Raw genomic sequence first — 14493 nt, 5'->3', positions numbered from 1 at the left:
GAGAGAAGTTCTAAACTTGAACGCAGAAGAACTGAGAGGAAAACGAGTTCGATTTAAAAAATTGTTATATGCAGAGACGAAACAGGTTCATGGAGCATGGGGAAAAAAAAAAAAGGCCGAAGGATGGCTTTACCAATCAGACGCTGTTGCCAGACACTACCACAAGCTTCTGGGAATATCAGGTGTTACAACGTGAGGGTGCCCGAGGCTCCTGAGAGTGGAGGGCTCGTACGAGTGAGGGAGGAGAGAATGTCACCATGAGGCCCTGGCCTCTGACCTGAACAGTGAGTGGGAAAGTCAAAGACAAGTACGTAGTAATACCCAAGGGTCGTACTGTCGTGCTTAAACCTCAATGTGCTCAAGGGTCGTACCGTTATGCTCAGGGATCGTACCAATATGTGTGCTCAGAGACCTTGTTGAGCTCAAAGGTCGTTCCGTTATGCTTAGGGATCGTACCAATGTCTGTGCTCAGAGACCCCGTTGTGTTCAAGGGTCGTACAGTTATGCTCAGGGATCGTACCAATGTCTGTGCTCCGAGATCGATCACGTTGTGCCCAAGGATAGGACAGAAGTAGGTCCCTCTGATCCACGTCTCTCTCAGGAGTGCTATTTGGATATCAGTACACTAAGAGAATATAACAAGGATTACAAGATAAGTGAGAGGTAAATCTGTGGAAGAAACTGAGATCTGACAAGAAAAGTGGTGTTCGCTGATTAACATTATCAACCCGAGGGATTAAAGTGAATATATGTGTTTTGGTTTCTGTGCCTTTCCCTGTATGGATTCACTGTAACTAATAAAATCCTTAAGAAACTGTAGTAGACGTTTGTTGAGAAAGTATATCGCATGAAAATATTAGATGGAATGTGCTGTACCCGTATACGATGATTTTCCACATAAATTTTTATATATACGACTACTTATACCAATCAAAATAAAGTGATTTTCCCCATACACATAATCCAAATCATGAGAAAAATCTCTGCCAGCACTTCACGAATGTCTAAAATTCTGTTTAATATCAATCTACAAATTTTCTACAGTCTCCTACAAATAAAATCTATACACTTTATATCTGCTATTAAGAAGAAAGACTGCAAGTGACTCAAGTGATTCTCTGAGTCTCCTAATCCATGCATGTTTCTCCGCACGACACGAGGCTCTTAATCAACAAAATACAGTAACTTAATTAGCTGCTGGACATTACTGATCAAAATTTCAACACGACTAAGGCAGAAATACTTAACAAATAACCTCTGCTGCAAAGCTAACGAGGTCAGCGAGGGGCCGATGCCGCGGCCAAGCCGGGAGTTCAAACGCAGTAGGAGCTAGGAGGAAAACTGCAAGCAAAATAGGCGGTTAACCCGCAATTACGCCACTTGTCTGGACTTCTCTCTCCCTGCACGTAACTTATAAGGAAACATTCAACCCTCTCACATACTATCACTGAACATCCCCAGGACCCATTACACAAATGGGGCTTCGGGGCTCTTTCCCCATCAGACCCCTTTTATCCACGGGGCTCCTACAGCTTCCAAAGCCTGCCGTACACTCAGTAGCAGACAGGATGAACTCCTACGAAGCGAAAAGTCCTTTGGACGAGACTGAAGTCTGTTTCGTCAACTAATGATGACCCCGCCTTCTTTTGCAACGTAACCTCAAGGTGGCGAAGTCCGGCCACACACACACACACACACACATTCATATATATTTCGAGGGTGGTAACTAAAGTGTGCCTCTTATCCCTGCCCGCAGCTACTCATCTTCTTACACCAAAAAGACTCCCAGACTCCATTTCTGTGCCATTGCCTATGGACCTATTTCCTCGACCCAGACAGACACACATTAAGGCAATCTAGGTTAGGCATCCATTACCTACTGTGAACACGGCGACACGACCCCTAATACCTTTTAAGGGTATTACTAGGTCACCATAACTAAGGGGTCGTTACGACCACAGTCATGCTCAAAGGTCGTACCATCCTGCGCACAGGTCGTATAGTCGTACTTATGGACAGATATTGCCGAAGCAATGACCCTGTTATCAAGCACAAAGTTGCAGTTATCAGTCCTACGACGCACGTCTACAAATATGGACGTCTCTATTCCGCGATTTAAAGATGAGTCAAGGGATCCCTGTCAGGTGGGTGGACATTTTGATCACACAAAATCAAGAAGAAAAACGTTATACAGAACAGCGTACAGACAGTAGCCGAGGGACCAAAGAATGAAGGCAAATAGGTTAGCGTTGTGAAATTAATTTGCCGGTGAGCTAAACCCTCAACAAACACACAATAAAACAAAACCACACCCAGACACCCTGCGCGTGGTATGCCATGACGTCATCACCCGGCCAATTGAATGCATCCAGCTTTAAAGGCTGAACATGTAATGGGCAAAGCGTTCACATGAACAAGTAACACTTACATACTTGAAAAGCATATAGTTCTATTTTTTTTATCCTACGTCCCATTTGCCAGAGAAATACACTATAAAATTGTTCTTTAAAGAGGATGAACCGAACAGCGACATCTAGCATCTTTTCCCCCTTCCCCTGCGAACATAGTAAACTTGTGACGACGTCATGATCGCATTGCAGTCATGATGTCATCGTGCGATGCCAACACTTACTAGTAGCATTCCTGAATTTCGAAAATAATGCTAGATCTACGATCCCAAAACGTTTCACATTAAGACCTGATATGTGACACTCAAACTGCCAATCAAAACACCTGTCACTTTAATGAAAGAAAAATAAAACGTATAAAAGAAAAAACGAAGGCACCACCGCACTCCTACAACGATGACGTAGTGTGAGCTCAAACCGCGTCCTCTACGGCGGTGACGTCACCTGCATCCTACACTGGTCTCGCCTCCTCCCCCGGATACAAGGTACGCTGGTCTATAGCGAAACTCACACGTGGTTGAATTCGCAAAAATACAATGATGGTGAGCGAGTTACGCCTTCAGCGAGTCACAGTAGAGAATATAGTGGTCCGGCCACCAAATAGACAGGTGTAGTCGTACCCAGAAATCACCACCACCAATGAGGGTCGTACTGAAAAGTCAGCCCGTTGTGGCGGTTGTTACTAAGAAGTCAAGAGCGGTCGTTAACGTGGTCACCATTGGTGGTGGTCAGTACAAAGAAGTCACAATTACGAGTGATGGTTAACGTGACGTCATCAATTAGAGGTTGTCGTGTCATTTGAGGACGTCGTTTACCAAAGAGACATCATTTACCGGGGTGTCGTCCCACGGGAAATGGTAGGTCGTAAAAAGCACAAGACTAAGCTAAAAAAAAAAAACGTGAGTAAATAAATTAAATAAATAAATAAATAAAACAGCGTTTGTTGGCAAGTTAATAACAAAACAAAAAAATGTCAACATTGCAATTATCTTCGCTCGTCTAACTCATTAAACTCCATAAACATTCCCTAAAATGTTCATAATTAGTTGTTACTCCAGAATTCCTGTTCCCAAATGGCTTTGAGGAATATCTTTTTTCTACACACGTCCACGCAGAGGTTCGACCAGACTTTCACCACCGCCTCACCCGCCCACCTTGTCACCGACCCAAGCAATATAAGGCAGTGGGTCCTCTATACCCTTAACAAATAAGGTTAAAAAAGGCCATCAGGTACACACGAAGAACTAGTTTGAGGGAATAAATCTGGATGCTGTTTCCTCAGGGGTGGGGGTAGCGCCGAGAATGGATGAAGACAAGCAAGTATGAATATACAGAACGTGTATATATGTACATGTCTGTGTATGTGTATGTACATGTATGTATATGTGTATATATGAGCGTGTAAAGGCGTTTATGTATGTGTATGAGTGGATGGGCCATTCTTCGTCTGTTTCCTGGCGCTACCTCGCTGACGCAGGAAACAGCGATTAATAGATAAATAAATAAATAAATAAATAAATAAATATATATATATATATATATATATATATATATATATATATATATATATATATATATATATCAAAATTGTTTATTAAGTGCTTTTAAAAGTTATTGTTTGGTTAGCGTTTGTATGGGATTTTTATATGCGTGGCTTCTCTAAACAAACCTGGAGACGTAAAAGTAAAACCCTTCATGGATAAACGTATCTACTTGGCCAAAAAGACCAGTCATAAAGACACATACACACCACCACCACCACAGAGGTCCCTCGTCCGCCAGTTGCAGTTGGGCACCACAACCATATCGGGCCCATCCCAGCTGGTATAACCCGCTACGACAACAGCCAGCCCATCCCAGCCACTGTGGCCATGATCAACCACCGAATGACTACCCTGGGGAAGAACATAGTAGTATTCTCTGCTTGGCTTACACCTGCTCCTGGCTACCGACAGCCATGAATCGCATGATAATAAACAGGAGGCTGTCTCATCCGGTATTACAAATACCCTACCCTCCTCCACCCCACCTGGTCCAGTTCGGTCCAGCCCAGCCCAGCCTGGCCCGAATGCAACAGGTAGGGCTGACCCTTACTGGTGCTGATGGGAGCCCTCAAACAACCCACTGTATCCTGCTTCTCTGGATATTAAGCCCTTGATCACGACGGTAGGCCCCATGACCACAACGATACCAGCCCTTGTACACGACGGCACGACCTCTGGATAATGATGGTCTGGCCCGCCGCCCGCCCCACCTGACCAAACCCTCATGAGTCAGGTCAGAGACTTGGCTACCATAACCAAAGGACGCACCATCCAGGTCGAGGGTGACACAGCCGTGCTCAAGGATCGTGTACCGTCGTGCTAAACATCCTCTCCAGTGTGTCATTCCAGTACGTTATCTACATATACATCTGTATGTATCTTGGTGGGGGGGATCCCAACCTTCTACATGTAAAGTATATATATATATATATATATATATATATATCGTATTGTCTGTCGCCTCTACATTCTAAGGTAAAGTTTTAGGGCTTTTACGCTACCCCAGTAACTCTTTGATTTTCCTCTCCTTTATGCTTCTACGATGATGATGGGAGCGGGTAAAGGATCTCTGACCTTTCTCTAAGTAGTTCAGCTTGTTTCCTTGCGCCATGACGTGTGCGCACAACAGCATTCCAGTCATGAGAGAACGCGAGTGATGAAAGACGTCAGGCGTGTTACTGTTTTCTCTCTAGTTTTGATTATTCTCAGGATCCGACCTCTCATTTCCCACGCAGATTCGACAATTACTTTGCTGTGTCGTCCCCCCGCGACCTAAGTCGCTAGTGATAACAGTAGCCAACACTTCATTCAAGTTATACGATGGTAGAGAATGTTCAAGAAATGGAAGGCCCACGCCCCGCCGCCCCGTCAAGAGCTTATTAAACCTCCCCCTCTGCCTCCCCTCCCTCCTTCGTACGGTACACATACGTTAACCCCGACTGTGAGAAACAGCAGTGGCGCAAACAGAGTAACCAGGGCTAAAGAGCCCTCAACCAGAGGGTCGCCGCCACGGACGGTAGGATTCCCGGAGCATCTGCCAACGAGATGATTACATACACAGGGTCGTCACTCGCCAGTGGCTCCCTCCATGCGTATTTCAACGCGTTAGCATTTCCACGGTCGCAGTTGTCAAGGTCGACACGAACACCATGTCAATTACGTCGTCGGCAAAATCATCTTTTTTTTCCCCCCTCCACATCTCGGCCGCCTCCAAGATCGTATCACAGATACCCTATCTCTATTTCTGGGTCGTGCAGGGTCTTGGATTCGATTAGGTCGAGTTTTTTGGGGGTTTAATATTTCTTAAAATAAAAGATCTGACGTGAGATGATCGTCGGTGGCTGGTTTTCGTATCACGGCTTTCTGCCGTCCGTCAGGTTTCCCATCCAATCTTCATCATGCGTCCATCCAAACCTTCGACAATAATTTGAGAGTTCGAAATTCTATTCTCGTGAGGACAGACATCCCAATCCTAATACGTACTAGTAACGTGAGATGCCTGCAATATTACCATCTTATCCTCCCGTACCATCCTCCTATCCAGCTTGGAGCCAGCAATCTGTCTATCCCTCTCTCTCTCTCTCTCTCTCTCTCTCTCTCTCTCTCTCTCTCTCTCTCTCTCTCTCTCTCTCTCTACCTTACTAGCACCGCACATCCATCCAAGCTTCGACCCATCCACATCATCCACCTTTTCCCTCACCCCATCCATCGACGTATACATCCAAAACCGAGGTACAGTCACACAAAATACCACATACTTAAAAGAGTCACAGCCAGTTCCAAGTACTACAGAGTATCGCCTCAACCAACATTATAACTTGGAGGCCTCGTCTTCAGCATGGAATGTGGCTGGACATGTTCATCCCCACGCACCACACTACTAACACACAAACCTGACAAATTGCAGCCAAAGACAACATTACCACGTCACACGCCATCTCTTCATCACAATCTCCTAATACTGGCACGTAACATGCCTTCTTTCTGTCATAATCTCCTAGGATTACATTACCACGGGACACGCTATCTCATTTATCATTATCATAATCCCTTTATTAAGGTTAAGGATCCAGAGCATGAAATTCTTCACCAAAAGACTCTATACAAACAGGAGACATTCTCAATGCACCATTGTTCAGAGAGGAATGTGATCTGAAAAGCAAGTTGTAATAAGCAAGACGGACATTAAGGGTGGATAGGAAGAGTCGTCTCAGAACGCTAACTTGACGTCAGCTACTACATGTAATTATGTAGACGAGAGACGGAAGCTTTGGCCATCATGGGCAGGTGCTCACGCCACCTCCGTGAGGACGTGGGTTCGCGGCTCGAAAGTCACCTCCTCCTCTACATCAATTTCAGCTACCTCAAGTCTACCTACGCCAGAGATGTGACTCTCAAGAAACTCAAAAGATCAAAGGCCGAATTCACCAACTCATAATAACGATGGTTCTAACTCAAAGGTCAAAATGCTTCAAAAGAGCAGCCAAATCGAAAGTTATTTAACCGACTGACGGAAAATTACCTTCCGTCTTCCGAAGGACGACTGACAGAGGAGCCTTCTTGGCGTGCCGCAAGGCTGGGTCCTCCAGCCATCTCTCCTTTCTTTCATACTCGTCTCTGTTTCCCGCCCTGAGCGAGGTAGCGTGAGGAACAGAAGAATGAGCCCTTAATGAGAAATCCTAACTCTACAATCACACCATTAGCAATGGGTGGAGGAACCTCGCCCCCAATAGTGCAATTACAAGGACTACATATGAGATCAATCTAGGATAAATTCTACATATATGTCATCATTTTCACTACAGTCTTAGTGGGATAACACGACAGTATCGCTTGTCGACAGTGCCTCCGAGTGCTAGCTATATGGCACTCAGCCGAGGACGACCTGAACTCCACTACTGTGGGAGGGGAATGAATTCCTCGCCGTTCAGTTCCCCAGGTTAAAAACACCGAGGCAGCATATCATCGCTCAACTGACTCGCTCACTACTGAACCGCGACAGAAGGGCTCTGTTGGGCTATGTTTACAATAGCCCCTTAAGAAACTACCATGTCAGATGTAGGTACCTAGCACTCTGTAGGTACCACCTGCGTACAACATCGTACGTGCCACGCACACCCCTACACTCCAGCCGAGGGTACAGTAGGTCGTCTGGCCCCAGGAGCGAGAGACGTGTCGACCTCCGGGTCTTGAGCATTGACCTACTTTACCTCTTTACACAGGATGAAATGATACAGACCTTCACTCCATTTTACGCGTCGAACTACCACTGAACACGACGGTACGACCACTTCACCATGGAGGTGCGACGACTTAGTAGATGGTGCGGGGCCCTTAAGCACGACGGTAAAGATCCTCGAATTACTGATAGCCTGACCTTTGACCTAGGTGACCCTTAATAAGACCAGTACAATAACACCCCCAAACACCGTAAGCATTTTACCTTCTACCGCCATCAACAGCTGACTTGTCCAATCTCCATTACCACCATGAGAGGGCATCCTGTGACCCTCTTCGTAAAAAAGAGAATACAGAGTTCATACACAGACTCCTAGAGGCCACATATTTACATCACATAGCTGGTCCATTACATAAGCTTACTGTACATACATATATATATGAGACCTCTGTATAAGGTACAACTAATCTTTGTTTATATTCCTAAACACATTATACGTCAGCAGAGATTACATAACCTGAGTCACCTAATAATGGCAATATTATTAAACCTATTTATACATATGCTTAAACCAGCTACCCACTTTATCGCCCAACCCCTTCGCGTGGATGAACAGCTTGGAAGACTGTGGACAGACCGCCGCAAACAGGATTCGACCCCTCACTGGATACCCTTCGGTGTGACGCGTCTCTTCCTTCACATCCATCTATTCCTCCCTGACTATTGACAGTAGTACTTAAAAAGAACCCTAAAGCGACCACCTAACCGCGCTGAATGAGCAGCCTCTTCACCCAACGCAAGTTCGAGTCGAAAGCATCAACTCTCATCATGCTCTCGCAACCCCTGTACACGAGGGAACCCATAAGAGTTCGAATCCCTTTACCAACAACACTAGCCTATCTCTATCTGGCTTCGGAGGCGAGGATGGTGCATTCTGGTCAGATCTGGGTATCTGAGGCGAGGAGTGAGGATAATAAGAGATGTATTAAACTGTCTGCGGCTCCACCTTCTGTGAGAGGAATACCGGCGAGTGTGGCAAAGCGTATATGTCTGTCAATCAGATATCCTATTATCTAATCTAATATACCCGTCTGATCTGCCACCATTATGATGGGTTTAGTGTCCACGGAATAGGATGAGACGACCACAAATGTTTATATATTATATATATCACTAAAGAATTAAGCCTATTGAGCACGACGATACGACCTTTGAGCACGACGGTAAGAACCTTGAATACGACGGTACGACCCTTGAGCACGACGGTACGGCCCTTGAATACGACGATAAGAACCTTGAGTACGACGGTACGACCCTTGAGTACGACGGTATGACCCTTCAATACGACGTTACGACTCTTAAACAAGACGGTACGACCCTTGAGCATGACGGCGCAAACCACGAGCACGACGGTACGACCCTAAAGCACGACGATACGACCATTAGATTCAAATGATCTAGTCCTTCACACCCAACGCGTCGCACCGTCATGGTCACGGGTCGTACCGTCGTCTTTAATAGGGGGTCGTTCCCTCGTGCTTACGAGCGTCGCACGTACCAGTTCCCTCTGTGCTGAAAAACTTACCAGCAACCAAAGACCCCCAGGACCTGACCTGGCCATCCCCCAGGGCACGCTAGCCATAACACACACACACACACACACACACACACACACACACACACACACACACACACAAATACATACAAGGAAAATCACGACACCAGCAGCAGCAAAAACGTCCACAACCTCTGCTGCCGACCACGTCAGCAGCTCCAGAAACCGCTGGCGGGAATCATTGGGCAACAGACTAAGAAAAAAAAAAAAAAGGAAGGGAGGGGGTTAAGGGATGGAGAGGTGAGGGGGAGGAGGTCAGGTCATGAGGCCAGGGGGTTCAAGACACTTGCTGGTATCGACACACACACACACACACACACACATGCCCGCGGCCCGACTGACTTGCTACAAGAAATTCAACAGAAAGTGTGTGAACATGACTCTGCTGGCAACAGTGTCTCAAGCTCGACCTTGGAAAAGGACATGAAGGTCCTGCATGCGGCTAGCGTCCCTGGGAAAGATCAGGGTGACGCTTGAGAAGGCTAGGTTTACGATGAAGCAAGCCACGGTTACGTTTGAGTAGGCTAAGGTTACGTTTGTGTAGGCTAGGGTTACGATGGGGTAGGCCAGAGTTACGTTGCGGTGGACAAGGGTTACGTTAAGGAAGTCTAGAATTACGTCGGGGGGGGGGGGGGGGGGTGTGAGATAAAGTTACGAATTACGTAGGAAGTAACGTTATGATTCCGCCGATGTACGTTAGGTTAGGTTAGGTCTGGGCTGCGTTGACGCAAGCTATGGTCGAGGGGGTCCGGGGAGGGGCGGTGCCCCACGGCTGGGGATGGTGGTGGGAAAGGGGGGGGAGGGGTTAGATAAGGTTAATCTGTTTCAACACAACACTTTTCCTAGACTTCAAGATGGCGACGGGTACAGCAACATCAACCTTTGAATTTGGTCGCTCATCAGAAATCATATTTTCATTATATCTCCATACTTGAAAAAAAAATAAACTTTTGTAGTTATCATAAATCTAGTAATAGAAATAAAAAGGGAAATAAAAGTGGGCAAAATAGTATTAGAGCCATCGGTGCCACCTGCACGGCAAAATAACAAGTGCCTCATCGAAAAGAAAAATTATACGCAAAATATATATCGTGCAAAATAGGCTGAGCATAGAACTGTATTTATACTACTTTCTATTCACGGCATGAACCACCACCATGTACCCTTTGCACAGCTCTAGCGAAGGATATATATATATATATATATATATATATATATATATATATATATATATATATATATATATATATGTGTGTGTGTGTGTGTGTGTGTGGACATGTATGTATATACATGTGTACGTGGGTGGGTAGGGCCATTCTTTCGTCTGTTTCCTTGCGGTACCTCGCTAACGCGGGAGACAGCGACAAAGTATAATAAATGAATATATATATATATATATATATATATATATATATATATATATATATAAGCAGCGTCCCCAGCCGGTCCTCAACAGGCTAATATACGCCCCCATGGCCGTAGGCGCCACACACTGCTCGACCAATCAGACTGGGCGATGCCAGACGATACGTGTGTGTGTGTGTGTCGACCAGACCTGCCGGCACCGCACATCCAAAACCGTCCAGCCTCAAGGGTGACCAAACCATAATACAGGAGCGGACAAATCACCCGAAATCACACGACACTTCTGGACACCCCTGCCCCACGGTATTATCATATGCGATGACGCCATAAGCCATTTTTTTTCCTGCCATTCTCAAGACGACGGGTCGTGACTCCCCGCCTTCTCCTGACTAACTCAACGGCTCGTAGACACACGCGCTCTGTTATTACGCCATTAATGGCATCAGAACGCAAGAATTCATCACGATGAAGCTTCGAAAAAACGTGTGAAACTGAAGGAGACCCGTCACGGCGCATCGTCTGGGGCTCTTCACATGAACGCCGCCCGATGACTGGCCAGACTGAGAAGCCCGCTGATTAGCCAGCCAGGAATGCTGCTGATTGGCCAGCACTGGGCGGCCGATGATTGGCTAGCCTACCTAAGTGACGTCATTACTCAGCTGATCCTCCCATAACATCGTATACGAGGATTATAAAGCCATATAAACGTACTGACAGCATAATAATATATCATTACCAGGATGACAGGCGCACGCAGCTATACCAACCCCAGGACGACAGACTCACAGAACTACATATTCCTACCAGGAACATAGGTTCAAAAGGCTATTGCAATCTCGTCCCTTTAAGTACAGAAAAAAAAATATTCAATATTCATGCAAATTTGCCTTCCAGTCTTTCAGTGACGCTCTTACATCTACGAAAAAATAAATAAACCCACCTTTGAGCACGAACCATCCCGCTTAAAAAGTGGCATCATCGTGCTCGAGAGAGAGAGAGAGAGAGAGAGAGAGAGAGAGAGAGAGAGAGAGAGAGAGAGAGAGAGAGAGGGGGGGGAGAGAGAGAGAGAGAGAGAGAGAGAGAGAGAGAGAGAGAGAGAGAGAGAGAGAGAGAGAGAGAGAGGGAGGGAGGGAGGGAGGGAGGGAGGGAGGGAGAGAGAGAGAGAGAGAGAGAGAGAGAGAGAGAGAGAGAGAGAGAGAGAGAGAGAGACCTACCTACCTACGCCCAACATACGAGAATTCCAACACATCTACTACATACGCGTTCCCCGGTGTCACGCCCTCGAGCCATACCTGCAACACAAGAAGAACAGTGTTAGCTATCACGCAACACAACCACATCTAAATCTAAATCTAGGGAGTGGCAGAAGGGAAGGTGGAAAACTCTTTTTTCTCTCCAGAATAAATCTTAATAATATTTCTAAGATATCAAATAATTCAATCTTACGCGTCCTCGTCAGATGAACCAGGGCAAACACCGTTACCTTCAAGGAATAAGTCATGAACATTTACTCAATAATTAACCCAAAACCTCTTTTCCAGGGACTCCCGCAGCTCCAAGGCTGCGCTACACTCAGTAGCAGTGGTAGGATGGACTCCCTTTAAACAAGAAGTCCTTGGACGAGATTACATGACATGAAGTGAACTCGTGACAGATGTAGATTACGTGACAGATAAAGTAGACTCGTGACAGATGAAGTAGATTTCATGACAGATAAAGTGGACTCGTGGCACATGAAGTAGATTGCGTGTCAGATGAAGTAGATTACATGACAGATGAAGTAGACTCGTGACAGATGAGGTAGATAACATGACAGACGAAGTAGACTCCATGATAGTCGAAGCAGCCCCTATGACAGACGAGGCACAGACTGTTATAACACATGAAGAAAACAACAAGACAAATGCATCAGCCTCATGACAGACGACGAGGCGCGTCTTGACAGGCCAAAACCATCCTGTTGACGACCAGGGTATAACAACACCCGTCCCTCACACCATCACGTGTCCAGCAGACGGACTGGTAAAAGCTGTTATCATCCTCAGGGCTGGCGCAATAACTGCTGGAGTTTCCTCCAGCAGAGGGTGGCCTGGCCCAGGGCCACAAGAGGCCCTTATACCCACTCAGCTCCTGACCCTTATCAGCAAGGGCCGGCCAGGGAAGTGCTCCCCTTGTTCTCCTTGCTTTACTAGTACATCTTTTCTCCGTTAATGCGGGGCTAATAAACCACACACAGCGAGGAGTGGAAGGGAGTGGACAAAATAAAGGATCAGAGAGGGAAAGAAGAGAGGAGCACTGCTGCTGTTGCTGCTGCCCCTTGAGGGAAAGGGAGAAGGTGAGGAGAGAGAGAGAGAGAGAGAGAGAGAGAGAGAGAGAGAGAGAGAGAGAGAGAGAGAGAGAGAGAGAAGGGGAGAGGGAGGGAGTGGTGTGGTGTGGTGTTCCCAGTCGTGTAATAGCCGTGCGCCGGGTACAAAACTCTGGCGCCCGATAGCCAGCAGTGGAGCGGTGGTCGTCCAGCCGGACTGCCAAAGACGGCTGGAGTTTACCTAACCTTAAGCACGATGGTGCGACCCCTGTGAGAACGATGGGTTCGACCCCTTGAGCATGACAGAACGACCTCTTGACGACGAGGGTTCGACACCCTCTGAGCACGACGGTACGACATCTGAGAACAAAGACACGACCCCTTGAGCACGACCATATGTCCCATAGGACTGGCCACGTTAAAGGCCAAGCCGTAATACCCAAAGGTCGTACTGTCAGGCTACAGAGTCGTACCCTCGTGCTAAACGGTCCTAGCGTCGTAGCTAAATGGGGTCACCCTGAGCGTTCAACGAGTTCACATGCCCAGTGGATGGCGTGCTGAACACAGAACACGACCTGGACATGTTCGTTGAACACGTAATAATGAAACCTTTTAGAACACCTCCACATTGCCGACCATTTCTCTTACGATTAATCTAAAGCAAAAATGCCTTTTGGGGTAGAAGGCAAAATCCTTTGCTTCGCCCAAGTCCTAATTTACGACACACCAAATTACCCTCCCTAATTATTTTTTCGGTGGCCCAATTACGGCCCATTTATTAGCCTCATTTCCTTCAATTCACTTCACAGTTCTTGGTCACTTAATGCTCGTATATCTTAAAAAAATATATATAATCTGTTTAAGACAACCCCGAAAAATATAATTACTCTCGTACCCGTATCTCTACCCCTGGCCTGCGTTACGTGTATGTGATCCACCAAGCTGTTTGAGCCGGATATCCTGTTGTTTTTGGAAAGCACATCCCGGGCGTGACCAGATGACACGGTATCTCTCAGACGTTCGACAACCTCATCTACAAACCTCCATCAAACGGGCCGTTCCAAGACAGTACAGTAACTCAACCCCAGATTCCCTTTCATGGGGTTTCCATGGACCTTCGAGCCTGCTGCGCTCCATGCGGGAGTGAGGTATGGTGGGCTGTTTTAAGGCAGAGAGAGAGAGAGAGAGAGAGAGAGAGAGAGAGAGAGAGAGAGAGAGAGAGAGAGAGAGAGATCCTCGATGACGATATATTCCTTTCCGTTACTGTTACTTACTGTTCGGGTGTGTGTGTGTGGGGGGGGATGGAGAGAATAGGGAGGATGAGGTGTGGTCAGCATATAGATGGGTGTGGCGTTCCGTGTTGTTGTTGTTGTTGTGTCCTTCCTTGTTGTTCCTCCTCCTGGCTGGCACTGTTATGCTTGAAGCTGGCACTGTAGCACTTGTAGCTAGCACAGTAGTACCTGCAGCTGGCACTGTAGTACCTGTAGCTGGCAATGTAGCACCTGTAGCTGGCAATGTAGTACCTGCAGCTGGCACTGTAGTACCTGTGGCTGGCAATGTAGTACCTGCAGAAGGCA

The 14493-nt window shown here is 46.6% G+C and overlaps 1 protein-coding gene across 4 annotated transcripts in view; it reads right to left on the bottom strand.

Moving 5' to 3' along the window:
• LOC139763884 (NPC intracellular cholesterol transporter 1-like) overlaps positions 1-14493 on the bottom strand; it is a 141493-nt gene that overhangs the window by 40304 nt on the left and 86696 nt on the right. The window contains exon 1 of one of the 4 annotated variants that reach the window (XM_071690287.1): positions 11872-11916. The exons of the other annotated variants lie outside the window; for them this stretch is intronic. Within the exon in view, the coding sequence (XP_071546388.1) occupies positions 11872-11901 (30 nt within the window). The 5' untranslated portion in view covers positions 11902-11916. Of the gene's footprint in view, positions 1-11871; positions 11917-14493 lie in introns of those variants that run through there. 4 annotated transcript variants of the gene reach the window in all.

The sequence above is a fragment of the Panulirus ornatus genome, chromosome 48, assembly GCF_036320965.1.
Source record: "Panulirus ornatus isolate Po-2019 chromosome 48, ASM3632096v1, whole genome shotgun sequence".
In the NCBI taxonomy this organism is placed as follows: domain Eukaryota; kingdom Metazoa; phylum Arthropoda; class Malacostraca; order Decapoda; family Palinuridae; genus Panulirus; species Panulirus ornatus.
The sequence above is the reverse complement of the archived record's forward strand: the minus strand, read 5'-3'. Positions and strand labels throughout refer to the sequence as shown.